At 47.7% G+C, this 16455-nt stretch overlaps 1 protein-coding gene across 3 annotated transcripts in view; it reads left to right on the top strand.

Annotated features, from left to right (window-relative positions):
- The window catches only part of STAT5B (signal transducer and activator of transcription 5B), a 69686-nt gene that overhangs the window by 1202 nt on the left and 52029 nt on the right, over positions 1-16455 (top strand). Inside the window, exon 1 of one of the 3 annotated variants that reach the window (XM_082440580.1) lies at positions 7796-8412. The exons of 1 other annotated variant lie outside the window; for it this stretch is intronic. In XM_082440580.1, the coding sequence (XP_082296706.1) occupies positions 7811-8412 (602 nt within the window). In that variant the 5' untranslated portion in view covers positions 7796-7810. Of the gene's footprint in view, positions 1-7795; positions 8413-16455 lie in introns of those variants that run through there. One more of the 3 variants, XM_082440581.1, reaches the window with a different exon arrangement.

Raw genomic sequence — 16455 nt, 5'->3', positions numbered from 1 at the left:
AGTCTGGCAGCCCACTCACGGCCGGCTGGGCCGAGACCTCACGTACTGGGGGCAGTCATTCTCCTCTCCCTCCCGCCCGCCCTAATTCCTTCTTGGATCTGCCCTTTTCTCTCCATTCCTTCCCCCCCTCCATGTGCCCCCCCCATCTTCTTACCACTCACTACTTCCCCACTTTCATTCTTTTAGTTCAGAGAAAACCCGAAGTTTAAAGCTGCAGAAGCTGGACTGTCTCCCCTCCCCACCCCCGACACACTTCCATGTGTGGTCACAGTCTCAGTTGGCAGGATCACAAGGAAAGGAATTGAACACTGTAAAGGGGTTCAAGGGATTGGGGAAAACTTGCTCTAGGGAGGAGGAAGCACAATGCCTCTCCCTCTTTCCTTCCTCTACTCTGTGCAATGGATCTGGCAGGGGAGGGTCTGACACACAGCTAGGGGCTCACCTGGAGTGACAGCCAAGTGTCAGAGCTGGAAAAAAACCGTAAAGATGATTTTACAAATGGGGAAACAGAGGCTGGAGAGGGAAAGTGACCCGGTCAGTGTCACAAGGACACAGTGGGTGGGCCCGATGTGGCACCTGTGCCCTCCAGCCTCTCACTGTGAGCAGGTGGCTAAGTCAGTCAGTGGGAGCAGATTCCTTGAGTTTCCAAGTCCTCTGAGCCACGTCTGGAAGGCAGAGGACCACCCTTGCCATGCAACCGCATCTGGGCATCTGGAAAGGGTGGGATGGGGATGCCAGCTTCAGAGTGGGGGCCCTGCCTGCCCCCTTCCAGGCAGTCGCCTCTCCAGCCTCCTCCCCAGGGCCTGCTGGGGCCTGCTGCTCCATCTGGCAGCCCCACGCACCAAACATCTGGCTGGATGGGACTGGGCTTGGCTAGGGGGGTGGGTCCTCCTGGGTCCTAAAAAAAAGCTAGCATTGGGGTGCCCGTGAACAAAACTGGAGGGATTGGCCTAAAAGGGTGTGCCCCGGTGCCTTCAGAGCTCTCACATGCCCCCCTCTTCCCCTTGTGTCCAATGGCGACAGCTGTTTCCCTGCACCTCTGGATCTCTCCCCGTTTGGCCTCTCTGTGAGGCCCTGAATTCGGGTGTCCTTTGTTGCATGTTTCTTCCTCTTGCTTTTTGATTCTCCTTTTGATTCTTTCTCTCTAAGTCTCTGTCTGGGTCTCTGTTTGATGCTGCCTGGGTTGCTCTCCATTTCATTGTGCCTCTGTTCTCCTTTTGAGATGCAGTGGGAGGGGAGGAGCTTTGGAGCTTTCCCAGGATGGGCAAAGGCCAACCAAGAGAGTGGAGGAGGGAAGGGTGTCAGAGTTAGGCTGGGGGCAGAGGTGACTGTGGTTAGGGCTCCGGATAACGCAACTACCCGGAACTGTCAAATTTGGGGTTTCTTTTTGCTTTCAGTCCCCTGGTTTGGTCTCTGCTATTTCCCACCACAAAGCAAAGCACCCTGGTGGTTTTACAGGCCCAGACTATAGAGGAGAAAACTGAGGCGTAGAGAATGGGGGCTTCAGGAAGATCAGAAACCTCCTCGCGTCTAGACTGGGCTGGGGTCCCAGGCTGCCACCCCTAACTGCCCCTCATCCCCAATTCCAAGTCACAGCATTACATGGGGAATGAAGAAGGATTAAAAAAAATTCTCACAGGAAGACATTCCCCAAAAGCAGACTGGCTGCATTTTAATAGGAATCATAATAATCCCTAGCCTAGTCTGTAGTTCACACTCTGTGCACATATCTTGAACCGAATCATGGCGTATTCACGTACAAACGTGGTTGAACTCTTCAACTCAATTGATCTTTGCAACAACCTTGAAGGTAGGCAGAACCAGAATTTTCCCCTTTGATTAGTCCAGGAAAGAGTCCTGTCCACAGCAGTCTGGCCAGTAAATGCACAGCTGGCACCAGGATCCAAGTTGCCCGGCTCTGTGGGCAGGATCTCCGTACAACCTTTTGTAATTTTCCCTACCCTGAGCGCACACCGTAGTCTTCACTCTAGCGCACGGTTGTTTTGTGGCACCAAGCGTGGCGCCTCCATCGCTACGCTGGTCCCTGCCCCTGCTCTGTTGAATGAGGCAGTGTGACCTGTGTGTTACACAGAGGTGGGTTTGAGTTATACAGGAAGGGAACAATGATCCCAAGTCCTGTTTCTGGCCCTTGGAGACCAGGTTAGCCGTGAAGGAGGCCCTGCTGATGTCCCTACCTTGGGGAGAACAGATTGAGGTCACCTTGACCTAACCGTCCCTGGGGGCGAGGGGAGATGGTACAGAGATGCCTTTGTCTCCTCTGCTCCAAGTCCCTTCTTCAAGGAGAGTTCCTGTTGTGTGGGAGCCAGAGGGGAGATGGGGGGGTGAAGAACCTTCCCAAGAAAGCTAGAGGTGTTCCAGGAAGTATCTCCGTGCCCCAGCAGAGCAGGAACGGCCAAAGCTGAAGCCCGTGGGCTCTTAAGCATACTGTTTCACCCCTGCCCTGCCTCTGTGGGGACCATCCACCTCTCTCCAGCCCCCACACTTAAGACTCCTGGAAGGGGGGACCACAGACCTAGGCTCAGCACATACCGCACCTCCGAGACCTGTGTCCCTGCCTGTCCCGGAATCTCCTCACCCTGGTACCTCCCTATGGAAATGCTGCCCGTTCCTGTCCCTGAAGACAGAGTGGCACCTAGGGAGGGTGTACACGTGCCGTGAGAAATTCGGCGGGAATGCGGGTCCCGGGGCAGCCTGTCCCCCCTTCCTGCCCCGTCCCCTGTCCTCTACCACTCTTCAGGGAAGTCAACTTACAGTGAAGTCACCAAGGGAACACGAGGCCTTTCAGCCTGAGGCATAGCGACTGTCCTCTGTTTCTGGGAATAGAGTGAAGGGAGGGGTGCTGGACTGACCCGGTGAGTGGGAGGGGGAAAGCCGGCCTTCCTTTGCCCAGCTGCCCTGTCCACCTGCCTTGGGAGAGAAGCTTGCAGGACAGGGAGAGGAGGGGGTGAAATGTCTGGGCTGAGCACACGTTCCCTAGTAAGGAAGGCAGAGAGGAGTCCATCTTCCTGGCGGCAGGGGTAGGCCCGGGAGAGAGGAGGGACGGGCCACGAGCACTGAGCTGGGCAGGTGATAGGCCTGTTGGGTGTCCTGAGCAGCCCTGGATCAGGTCTGGCTCCCATCCTCATCCCCAATAACTACCAGGCCCCTCTTCCCGCTGAGCTACGTTCTCCTCCTTCCAGCCCAACAAGAAATCTTTTGTGTCTTAGCCTGCCCAGTATGGACCTCAAGCCCTCTGGGTGTTATGTGAGAGAGAGGTTGTGCATCTCCTTCCCCTCCATCCCCCATCACTCTGCCACTTTTCTTTGTTATGACCTGAGGAGGTTCCTTGCTCTCCAGCCCAGTTTCCCATTGTTCCAGTTTATTGCAGGCACAAACCCACCCACATCTTCCCTGCCTGCTCCCAGCCTCCAAAATCAGCTCCCCAGCCCCCGAAGCCAGTGGGGGATATGAAGTCAAAATGAAGACTGGTCCAATGCCCCATCCCCTCCTTATTGGCTACTGGCCTGGTCTTCATTTGCTGCTGTGATGGACCCCAAACACCAGCCTTCCCTTCACTCTGTGCTTCAGCCATGCGGTTCCCCCAGTGCACTGACCTCTCTCAACTCCAAGCCTTTGCTGCCTCCATTGCCTCTACCTGGAAGGCCATTCCTCCCTTAGCCATCTGGTAACATCTTCCTCATCTTTCATAGGGTCAGTGTGGCAGAGGGGAAAACACAGAGGCTTTGGACATCAGACACTCAACGGATAGGAAGGGCCTCAGAATGGAGGTTTGTCACAGCCAGTGGATCAGAGGGGGCTCTGTCGGTGCCAGGGCTTGATTCTGCCAGAGTGTGGGCAGCAAAAAGAGCTGAGTTAGATCTCGTTCCGAATCCCAGCTTTGCCAACTTAGCAGCTGTGTGACCTGAAACTACTTTACTTCTTTGAAAGGCAGACCTGGCTCTGCTGTGTGACGCCAGGCACATGAGTCTGCCTCTCTGAGCTGAGTGGCCTGTTTTGTAAAAGAAGGACAGCAAGACTCACCTCCTCGGATTGCTGTGAAGATTCACTCACAGAGCCGAGCACATAGTAAGTAGTTGCTCAGGGACCTTAGCCAGTAGAGCTAGGTATTTTCTCCTCTGCCCTCCTGGAGCTCCTCAATCCTGTATTGCTTGGCCTCTTCTTATGGCTCTAACTAGTTGCCTAAAGGGCTGTGTCTTACTGCTTGGTTTGTCATAGTGGCTTCATAAATACTGCTGGATTGATGAAGGTCCCTAAAACAGCACAGGGCTTCCCCAAGCTCTGACAGCTCAGGGGTTCCCTTTCTCTAGTGCAGACCCCTGTTTCCCTTTCACACATCCTGACTCACAGCACCCAGAAGGCTCTCTCCTCTGCTGCCCTGGCCTCTGCCGGCTCTGGTCCTACTGACCTGCTTTCCCACCCATGGCAGCAGTAGCCTCATCTTTGCCTGGTGCTGGGCTGACTTTTGAGTTCTTAACCCACCTGGGAAGCCAGGAAATTACTGGCTGGAGTGACAGTCTGCTCCCTCGTATTTGTCAGCCCCACCCTCTCTGGATGCTACAGCATTGCCCCAGGACTCTGGATGGAAAGGGCATGATGACCCCGTCCCAGGAGGCGGGGATTGGGGGGGGGTGCCTTGGGCTTTCCAGAGAGCCCTCCCTTTAACTCTGGCTGGAAGGGAGCCCAGACAGGTGAGGCACACAGGAGCAAGACAGGGAGTGCGAAAGAATCTCCAGGTCTGCAAGGACCTTCACATCCATCACCCACATCCCACATACCAACCACCGCACCCCCTGCCAGCTCCCTCCTAGCCCAGCAAGCTGGCTGCGGAAAAGAAAGAGAATACTCATTTATCAAGTGCCTTGCACAAGCCAGGCATGATGCTTTCACAAACACTATCTCTCTACTTTTTACTTTGAAAAAATGTTCATGTTCCCAATGTTTTAATAGGTAGCATAGGACATGAGACAAAACTCAGAAGATTTAAAAGGATATACGGTGAATAGTTAGTCTCTCTCCTTTCCTGTTCCTCAGGTCCCTTCCACAAGGGTAACTACAGTTACTACAGGCTTGTGTGTACTCCCAGAAAGAGTCTATACGTTTACAAACATAACTTATACCTTCTGTGAGTTACACATGAGGGAAACTGAGGCCCTCAGAGAGGTGTAGTACTTTGACTCAGGTCACACAGCAGCTAAATTGGCAGAGCTGGGATTTGGAACCAGATACCACTGTAAAACTCGACTCTTTTCTCTGCCTGTGCGCCGGCAGAAGTAAGCCCTGGTACTGACAGAGCCCCCATGAACCACTGGCTATGACAAACCTCCATTCCGGGGCCTTGGAGATGTCTCTGCTTCCTGTCTGCTGAGTGCCCGAGGCTCCAGGGGCCTGTATTGACTTAATAGGGAGGAAGCACCCCGCTATGGAAGAAGGAAAGTTCCCGCAGGTGTCCTTTTGTGGCTGCTGTGTGGTCGGGACCAATCTGATTCCCGAGATACAGAGAGTTCTGGAGAGAGAAGCCACATGAGTGTGGGTCTCTGGCTAGAGGGGATCATGGTTGTGATTTCAACTACCTTTCCAGAAAATAGCCTCATGATCTGCCTGTGGCTGGGCAGGGCTGAGGGAGGATGGGAAGCATGGGGGCTTCTCTGCGGAAGCCACGTGCCGTTGCATGCGAGCAAGGAGAGGAGGCTGGGGTCAGCCCCTGGTGCAGAGTAGAAGGGATGCCTGGACACGGCTGCCCACCAGACTTCCAGGCTCTCCCTCAAGCCTCTCTCTCTCATGCGTCAGGCCAGGGTGGGCTAAGAGATGACCCCAACTCTCTGACCAGTGGACATCTCTGCATTCGCAACGATGTCTCTGGCAGCTTCCCATGTGGGCTCTCTGTAGGGTCTTTCTGGATCCTACCTTCCCATTCAGTTTCTTTCTTTCTAGGACTCCTTCTGTGTCACGTCTCAGTCTGGTGTCCCCTCAACTTAGGGGACTATGTCCCTGAGGCCCTGGGAGAGCCAGGAGACCCAGGTAGGGTCTCACCTCATGTGAACTGGAAGTAGGGAGAGGTAGGTGTTGGATGGGCCTTCCACTCCCAGGTTGACAACATTCCTGTTCTGTGGAGATAGTCACCAGAACATTCTGTCCTTGGTGTCTATGTACGCAGCCAGCCAGATCTAGCTGGGTGCCTGGTGGTCAGTCACAGATGTGCTATGAGACGTACCTGCCCCGCCCTCCCAGCATTCAGACTCACACCCTGCTGCCACTGATGACCAGCAGCCAAGGCAACTGGATTGAGTCCTAGACCTGACCAGTCTTAGGAAGAGGGGTGTAAATCTTAGCTGTTACTAAAAACAATAATAATAATTAACAGCCCTATAGTGCTTTACAGCATTCGAAGCACTTTACATGTACTAACTCACTTAATTCTCACAACAATGCTCTGAGGTAGGTCCTATTAATGTCACTATATTACAATGAGGAAATCAAGGCAAAAAGCTTGCTCCAGGTTGCATGGCTCAAGGAGCTGACCGTGAGTATGGTTCTAGATTCTGTGCTTTTAATTACTATGCAGTCCTCCTGGTTTCCATTTCTATTCCTAGAGTGTAGGGTTTGTTCTTCAAATATTTATTGAGTGTCTGCTCTGGGCTGGGCACTGGGTGGGAGCATTTAAAGGTGAATGGGATATTGTGTGCCACTGGGGGTAGAGAGACATGTAAACAAGAAATTGTCCTTCAGCACGAGAGGTGCCATAATAGGGGCATAAACGTGTGGTTGGAAACAGGGAGGGCGAGGTTCGTACTGCCTGGAGCAAGCGTCACCGAAGGGCAGACGCTGAGTGGCAGGAGGACATTCCAGGCAGAAGGAACGGCATGTGTGCAGGTATGAAAGTTTACAAGAAAGAGAAATGTGGTGTGCCTACGTGTTGAAACCTCCTGGGCAGTAACTGTCAGAGGGGTTGCCAGAGAGCTCAGGGCTGGTGCTTCCGTCCAGCTTCCTGCCCCAGCCTGTCCTCCTGCTCTGGCCTCCAAGCTCCCGGTACCTACTCTGTGCAAAGCACTGTGCCAGGTGTTGGCTCAGAATGTGGGATAAAAGCAGTAGCCTGGGTGGGGGAGAAAGAGTTTGTGATCAGCTGCAGACACAAAGATCTTTGTGGCTGGTGTTATTTTGGAGGTGAAGGGAAGGCTGCTGGGAAGAGCTGCTAAAGGAGGATTATGGGAGAACATGAGGACTTGCAGATCTTGGTCATCTCTGGACAGGAAGATTTTCAGATTGTAGGGAAGGGACGCTCTGTGTGCATCTGTGGGGTCCTTCTTCTTTTGCCCCTGCAACTGGGTTTCTGGAGATCTGACATGTCTTGCTTTGGTGCTGGCCCTTGGAGGGTTGCCAGGGAAACCATTGGCCAGCTCCAGAGATGTAGCGAGAGGAGAGTGGGTGACTCAGGCTGCCTTCTCAGACACTGCACCCCCTCCCCATTACATGGAAAAGGCTCTCAGAGACTCCCTTTCTTCTGGATCCTTCAGAGCTGGTCCTGCTTATTCTTCTTTCTCCGGATAGAGGAGATAGTCCCTCCCGTAGCTCCACTGGTGGGAGCTATTAAGATTCCCCCGAGAGGGAAATGGTCTCAGACCCCCCTGTCCCCCATAGATTCACTCTGGAACAGTGGATGGATCTACTCGGCAAGGGCCAGTTGTAAACTCCTGCTGCGTCCCTTCAGGCTTTCCTCTTGCTCTTCCGTGTGGTAAGCGGCAGGAGCCCAGGCTGAAACGCCCTCCAGGGAGCAAACCCGGGACAATTATTGATGGGGCAGCGATGGACTTCTGACCTCAGCCTGGGAGGGACTGGACCCGAAACGCGGACCTCAGCCCGGGCGAAGGGAGGTGGGCGGGCCACAGAGGGGTGTGCCAATCAACAAGACCACAAGAGTCGGGCCAGCAGACCCCACCCAAACAAAGCAGCATGTGCTCGCGGCCCGCGGACCCGGCCTGGGAGCCAAGCGGCCAATCCGCCCCCGCTGCGCGAAGAGGGGCTGCGCGCGACGCCGGCCCCCCAGAGCGCGCTGTGGGGGTTCCGGGCCTCTCCAGGGCGGCCGCGGGGTGGGGGCCGAGGGACCACGGGGCTCGCGAGCGCGCGCCGGGCGGAACCAGGAAGCGGCGCGCGCTGGCGCGGGGCGCGCTCGAGGCTGCGGACGACGCGCGCGGCCGGGCCTCCTCGCGCGAGCGGCGCGCGCGCCCCCGTGGGCCCGGGCGAGAGGAGAGTCGGCGGCCGGAGCCGTCACCCTGGGCTGGACCGAGCGCAGGCGACTAAGCGCGGCGGCCCGGCCGAGGGAGGGAGCGAGCGCGCGGGCGGGCGAGCCAGAGAGCGGACGGGAGGCAGCCGCTGGCGCCTGAGGGGCCAAGCGAGGTAGGAGCTGCGGGGCCAGCCCGGAGCTCGGGGCCCGCGGAGGGAGGCCGGGGAGCCGGCCCGGGCGGGGCCCCGCGCCCCGGCCGCCCAGACGCCCGGCAGGGCCGCGCTGCGCCGCCGCCATCGCTCCCTGGGCCGGGAGGACGGGCACGGGGACCGCGCCGCTGGGTGAGGGGGGCCACGGGGGGCGAAGGCTGGGGGCGGGCGAGGGGCGTCGTGCTGAGGCTGCGGCGGGCCGGAAGGGGTAGAGGGCAGAGACCGTGCGTGCGCGTGTGTCGGGGTGGGCTGCCGTCGGCCCCCTCACACCTTCGTGTTGCAGTTCGGAATAGCGCCCGCCGGCTCCTCGCTTTTCTCCCTTTTTCAAAGGAGGTATCTGCGACTCCTGGGGGTGGGATGAGACCGGTGGTGCCCGGTGGGGTGGGGGGTTTTAGCCAAGCTTCAAGGAACAGCGCCTTATAAGGAATCCAGACAACAAATACGAACGTTTCGATCAGGCGCGGGGGTGCAGAATCCCTCATCAGGACCCGCCAGGCCCCGACTTGTGCGTGTGGCTGTGGACGCAGTGCGTTCTTTTTTTCTAGCCAGGGATAAAGAGTTAAAAAGTGCTCCTGGTGTTGGGGGTAGATACGCAGCGTCGGAAGGGGAGTCGTTGTGTCACCAAAGCTGGTCTGAGGCTAAAGGAATCTGGCAAGATGGTCAGGCAGATCAAAGAGGAAAGAACTTGTGTGGAGCAAGAGGCGTTTGCAGACACTTGTAGCCAGCAGTGATGGAAAAGGCGAAGAAGAAAAACAAGCGCCAGCTTTTAGGAAGAGGGGCTTAATGAGAACCACAAGAACTTTAAGGGCAAAAAGAGATAGCGATCCTCTCTTTCCCAAAGAGCCATGCCAGATCTTTTTCTTCTTGACCCCTCTGATCCTGTCATTGTATGTGATACCGTCGTATCAAATAAATAGTGCTCAGAGTGGGTCGTAGAATGTTAGAGCTGGAAAGGACCGCGGCGGTAATGCTACATTCTTTTATTGTACAAATGAGGAAACTGAGGCCAGATAGGCGGAGCGATTGGCCTGCTCCGTTCACTCAGCTATTTAGAAACTGAAATGTCGGTCTGAAGACTCTCAGATTAGTGCTCTTCCCGAAGCACAGAGAAGCAGTAGATATTTGCCTAAACACAGTTCCATAAATTGTCTCTGGAATGTCCTCGGGGAATGCCCCTTGAAAGGGCTAGTGTGTCACCAAATTATTAAACTGAGCTTAGGTCTTTTTTTCAGTCTTCAAATGGTGTTTATCATCCGCTTGTATCTTAGGTTTCCAAAGGGCTTGGATAGCCGCCTGGGCCATAATAAGCTTTCAGCTGTTGAGTATATTATCTCAATTTTGTTATCGTTCAAATAATAGAACTTTGCCTCTTTCCTCAACATTTTTCTGTTATTGTTTATTTGTTTATATTATGTTGGTTACATTGTTCATATTCATTGACTATAGTTCTTAGAAGAGGATGTATTTTATTTAGTGTGCCAGTCATCTTTTTCTAATTTCATAACACTAGGAACATTAGATCAGTTCTGATAGTATCAAATGGTGGAATTCTATTGATTGACTTTATTTCAAGGCTTTGGGGTTTTTTTGTTTGTTTTGGTACCAATTTCCATCTCTTGGAAGATCACAGTTAGAATTGATAGTGTAAATGGGAAAAGGGGGCTGCCGATTTTAAGAAAATTTATTATGTGACAGTTTGCGATGTCTGTTGGTCTAACCAAAACAGCACCACACCTTTGGTCAGGTAAGTGTTATCTAGTAGATTACTTGTTTTCTGTAGCCGTTGGAAGATGAAAATTTCAAGCATCTGGTTGAGACACAGGGAAGGAATGGAGAGATCTTTTTTAAAAAAGCAAAACATCAGAAAAAAACACAAGAGTTGATTTCTATCACAAGCAGTTTGGTTATTGCATAACTTGGAGCTAAACTGCACAAAATCTTTGCTGTATACCCAACTAAATAAATTATCCCCCCCTTCTCACTAGTCAGGATTCACATTTTTGCCCACAGGCTATTAGTATGGATTGTGTTAAGAAATTTAAGGTGTCTATGTTTCTTAAATGGGTACTTCATGATATATATGATGGAAGGGGGAAAAAGTGTTATCCTTGTTTGGAGTGTTACAACATGTATATTTTGGTCAGCACTTCCTATTGTGCCCCAACTTCTCGTTTCATCTTCATTTTCTTGCTCTCAATTGATTTTTTAAAAATTTTATTTATATATGCAAAAACCACATCAGGACTAGTAAAAAGCATCATTTGTTGCTCTTTGGGTACTTATGTCCATTTGTTTCAAGTTATATTGTTATGTTAAAATTATTTCAAATTATATTGAAATCATTTGTGGTTTGTGTTAAGTATATGTTTATAAATGTGCTTGTGGTGGTTCATTTGGCTTATTTTTGTGTAGGTAATACAGGTAGTCATAAAAGCAAGGTGTTATAAATAGGTAAATAATATGCTCAAGATTAGATTGCAGGTTGAAGGCAGAATCAGAGGAAGCTTAACTCTTCTAGTGCCCTACAAACATGTATGTATCTCATGAAGTATTCACAGATTTCTGGACTACCAGTGACACATATTTCCTCCCTTCTGTTACAGTGTAGATTACCACATTATTCCTACAAAAGGAAGCAGAAAACCTCCTGTTTTTTATTAATGTGTTTTGAGCATTTGAAACTTATTCTTTTAAAAAGTTATGACATTTCTAGGTTACTGAGCTCTTCAGAAGAATATCCTTTTACTGCATGATAAACTATCAAAATACGTTGACTCTGGCACTTCTTAATAAAAATAATGTTTAAAAGTTTGTTCGAAAGTATCACTGTCCCCAGTTTTGTGTGGTGTTTAAAGGAAAAGATTTTTCTTTAAATCTGAGCTTTGTTAATAGAACCGTTCTAAAATCAGAAGTATTTTTTTCCCCTGCAGTGTTGGAAACACAACAGTTTTATGCTTATTTCTAGGAATAAGAAAGTCAAATTTAAAAATCTAGTTTCCATTGATCAGACAGTTTCTTGTACACTTAAATTGTGAGCATCACAGTGATTAAATTTTTTAATTGCGTTCTGTTAATTGTCATGTCTTTATTTTAAGTAGCCTGTTTACATTGAGTGTTTTCTTATTAGTGATGATCCTTTACTATTAAAAAACCTAAGCCAGTTTGGAGAGGACTTTACATATCTAAGTCTATTCTATTTTTACTAATCAAAGAGAGGAGTAATTTACACGTGTTCAACTTTTAGTTGAACGAGACCCTCACTTTTGGTGGTTTCAGGGTTTTAGATGACGTTTTATTACTTTTGTTAGTTTGGTCACACCCGTGACTTCCTTGGAAGGTATCTTTGAAGTTTGGTTTCCTTTTTTTTTAAAATGGTAATATTGGGGTGGGGGTGCTTCCTGTTTGTATTTTCAAAATTAGGTCCACATGTTAACCTTCTCGTGGTGTCACATTTTCATCTTAAACATATAAAGACGAGCATCAGATGCCATGTGGTTTGTCTTTGACCCATTGTTCTGCTTCATGACAGCTCTACTCAGTACCCAATTGGAAAGGCGGGACATCCCAAATCTTCCCAGCTCCCTTCAAGGTTTAGCTGCCTTGGAAGGAATCTTAACAACTATCCCAACAAAGGTGCAATTAACAGAAAAATGGGGCTGCTGCTTTCTGTTTTCCTCCCAGGTACCTAGAAAATGCATAGCACTAAGATAGAGTGAAAACGTGTTACATGTAGCTTTGAATGTCAGTGCTTTCAAGAGGGATTGCCATAGGTTTATAAGATATAGAACCCCATCTATTTAGCAGTGACTGTAGCCGTTTTTCTGACCTCACCTAAAAGGCACACAGAATATCATGGAGGAGTTAAATAAGCACAAGGAGAAATTTAGGGTATGGTGGTAGTAGAACTTTGGAGGAATCACCCTCAGCCATAAAACTCTTCCTTGACCCTCCTGGATAATTTTTACGTGGTAGGTCCCTTTTAATACAAATGTTGGAGTATGAGTTATTTGGAGCATTGCGGAGAAGAATATCCTTGAAAGGAGTACGTATAGTATTTTTTCAGTGATTGAAGCAAGTAGCCTTTTCCTAGCCTTCAGCTAACTTTATTCTAAGAAGTGTAAGGACTAAATAGACTCCTAATTAAATTGGCATTCAAACATGTTTGCAGTGTAGGGGCAGTTTCTCTCTCCTAAATTTTCTTTTGGATCACATCACTAAAGGCAATACTGCGTTAGCATGTTGCATAGTAATGCAGTTTGCAAATGAGGTTAATATGTAGCGTATCTTGACCTCCCATTCCGCCCCCCACCCCATAGTCAAGAAAGGAGAAGTCATAATTTGTCATATACTGGATTTTTTTTCATTGAGTTTATTTATAATAATTATCTCCATTTCTCATGTATTGTAGTACTATTAAGATGAAAAATCCATATATTGATTGATAAAGAACATTTATCTTTTGGAAGCTACCTTGCAAAATCTAACAGTCATTCTCCATTTGTTCCTCCATTGCCTTTGGCACTCTGATTAACTCTTTAAAAAATTCGTTTCCAGATTTCTGTTATGAAGAGAAATATCTCCATATTCTATTCACTGCTAGTTTTTTGAGGTGCTTATGCTGACTCATTTTTTTAATTATACTAAGATATAGAGTATGGTTTGAGAGCAGTAATGAGATTCTCAGAAGATATGAAAACTTCCCTTTCTGACTAGTTAGAGAAAGATTGGGGAAGACAAGGGGAAATACATCAATGAGCCAATCAATTATTGTTATTTGTTGGGATTAACTTGGTGACTAATATTTTCAATGCCCATCAGGCTAGTAAAAGTGACTTTGGCTTTACCCTGCAATGATAACAGGACAAACTCAAGTTTTCTCTAACACTGCTTGTTTTTTCCTAGCGGGGGATTTTTTTTGCATATGGGAAATCAAGCCAAAGCTACCAGTAACAGTCACATCCATGATTTGTATAAAAAACTATTTACCACCCTGGGCTATAGCTCTACTTACTGTAAGCTCATCTGGGAAGGTGTACTAATTATTTATATAATAATTATTATGCCATCTTTCAAAAAGTGATCAGAAAATTAATTTAAAAGTACTTCAAATTATGCCCCAAACCTAAAAGTAGAAAGAGAATAAAAATAATACCTAACATCATTCACTTACAGTGTGCCAAGCAGACACTGTTATAAGCTCCTGCCATGTTTTAACTCATGATCCTCAGAAGGGTGGGTATTATCCTCAGTTGAAAGATGAAGAAGTGGCCACAGAGAAGTTAAGTAATTTGTCCAAGGCCACATTGCTGCTAATGGCAGGGCTGGATCCAGACCCAGGCCGAGCTGATTCCAGAGGCTGCATTGCTACCCACTGCACTGCGAAGGAGAGCAGGCAACTGCAACTTTGCAGTGAGACATTTGATTTCTTTAAGGCTTATAGTTCTTTATTTGTGTTCCAAAATGGACTCTTGTGTTTTTTTAATAGAAATTTTTAAATGTATATTTGGAATTTTTTTGAAGTTTATGAAGGTGATGATAGGTGTTTTTCCAACTTATATATTCCTGATGGAAATTATATTAAAACAGAGAAAGTCTTAATTAAAAAAAATTTTTTTTAACTTTATTTTTTAAATTATTTTATTATTTTTGGCTGTGTTGGGTCTTAATTGCTGCGCACGGGCTTTCTCTAGTTGTGGCAAGTGAGAGCTACTCTGTTGCGGTGTGCAGGCTTCTCATTGCGGTGGCTTCTCTTGTTGCGGAGCATGGGCTCTAGGCGCGCGGGCTTCAGTCGTTGTGGCATGCAGGCTCAGAAGTTGTGGCTCGTGGGTTCTAGAGCTCAGACTCAGTAGTTGTGGCGTATGGGCTTAGTTGCTCCGCGGCACGTGGGATCTTCCCGGACCAGGGCTGGAACCCGTGTCCCCTGCATTGGCAGGCGGACTCTTAACCACTGTGCCACCACGGAAGTCCTGAGAAAGTTTTAATTTTAACTATAAGTTGTCCTTTGTTGTCCTTCTACTAGCGTTACCATGTACATCACAGGAGAAGGGCTATAAGCTGTCCCTTTGGCTTCTGTTTATAAACAAAAGGGATCTTCTTTGCCAGTGTGGTTTGAGACGTGCATGTTTGTTGACTGAGAATGCAAGTATCCAGCACATTTTTTTTTAATTAATTAATTAATTTATTTATTTATTTATGGCTGTGTTGGGTCTTCGTTTTCTGTGCGAGGGCTTTCTCTAGTTGCGGCAAGTGGGGGCCACTCTTCATCGCGGTGCGCGGGCCTCTCACTATCGCGGCCTCTCCTGTTGCGGAGCACAGGCTCCAGACGCGCAGGCTCAGCAATTGTGGCTCACGGGCCCAGTCGCTCCGCGGCATGTGGGATCTTCCCAGACCAGGGCTCGAACCCGTGTCCCCTGCATTGGCAGGCAGACTCTCAACCACTGCGCCACCAGGAAAGCCCCAGCACATTTTATTTACAACTTTATTTTGAAGGGGTTTATGGTCCTGTTCTTGTTTTAAAGCTAGTAATTGTGATTTTTGAGCTAGAAGGACTTAAGAATTTTAATTTGGCGGGATAATTTTTAAGGCAACTGAATTTATTGTGTGTTTAGAGCTGTGGAAAGACCATTAGAAACTAGTCTCAGAAATGTATTCCTTTTCATATCTGATGCTTGTTTTCTATCAGCACTTTTCTTAGAGGTGGATTGTGAAGTTAAGTCTTGGAGACAGAATTCACAACCCTAAAGTGCAGTGATTTGAATTTGAGAGATCAAGTCAGGGATGAAAAAACCTTCAATTTCCTGAGCAGAGAGTATGAACTTGCTCAAATAAACAGAGGATGTTAGCTTCCAGGGTTGTCAAACTGTCACCTTTGACCAGAGTTGAATTTTCTGTGAATGTTGACAAAAGTTACAATGTCAGTGGAAAAAGCTTAATGTGAAGTATCTATAACTCAGAATTTCCTTATGTTTGTGTCACTGAGATCCTACAATTAAAGGTGTTTTTTTTTGTTTTTTAATATATGTCTGATGAGTTTAAAAAGCCTTCAGTGGGAGTTTCCAGCCTTTAGGTGAGAGTCAATTAGAAAGTTTGTGAAAAAATATTTTGTATTGTCTGAAATTCAGAGCCTATAGCTGGTAGCACATCGCTATGTTTTTGTAAAGAGTGGGGTTTTTAAAAATCCAAACCTGGGGAAATGTTTTAAATAAACTATATTTTAAAATATCATTGTAGAGAAAGAAGAAGAAAGAAAGAAAGAAAAACTGTTCAACACTTAATCTGTTAAAGTACTAAAAATTGGGGTTTATCAGCTTCGTAACATAGCATTCTACAATATATTCATTAATGGTTTAAACTAGGTAAAATATTCTCTCAGAAATAATGCTAATTCTATTTTTCCTTTTGTTTCATGTTTCTAAAAATCTTTTGGTCCTCTTTTAGGCTTGAATAAAGTAGCAAACTGTGTATCTACAGAAATATATAGCTCTTTACAAAATGAAACAGTCACTTCAGCCTACAGATTTATGTTTTTAGGATTTGTGATCTGTTTCTGGTAGAAAGTAAGAAAGAATGATAGCGAGAAATGGACTTTGTAGAGTCTTATTCCGAAAGGTATGGAAGGTCTAATACATAGGGATGCAGTGCAAATATTCCTTGTTCTTTTGTTGTTAATTTTTCAATTGTGTAACGATATATGGAAACCCTGAATGTGGGCATATTTTAAAGATGAGTTTATCTTGCAGTGAATTTAAATATCAAGTAAAAATACTAAATGCATTGTAATGTGTATAGAGATTGGCCTTCCTCCTTAACCATTGAAGGTATCAAAACAAAATAGAAAATATTTGGCTTCCTGAATGACATGGCTGCAGTGAACATGCTGAGTTGGTCATGAAGCATAATCCTTTTATTTTGCAATACCAGAGCAAAACACATAATTTTAAAGGAATGGGTCCTTAGGATAACTTATTACCTTAAGCGCACATTTGAAATTTTGTTCCAGAAACGTGA

This window comes from Balaenoptera physalus (assembly GCF_965194825.1).
Source record: "Balaenoptera physalus genome assembly, chromosome: 20".
NCBI classification, from domain to species: domain Eukaryota; kingdom Metazoa; phylum Chordata; class Mammalia; order Artiodactyla; family Balaenopteridae; genus Balaenoptera; species Balaenoptera physalus.
Note: the sequence above shows the minus strand (reverse complement) of the source record. Positions and strands in the feature narration are given on the sequence as shown.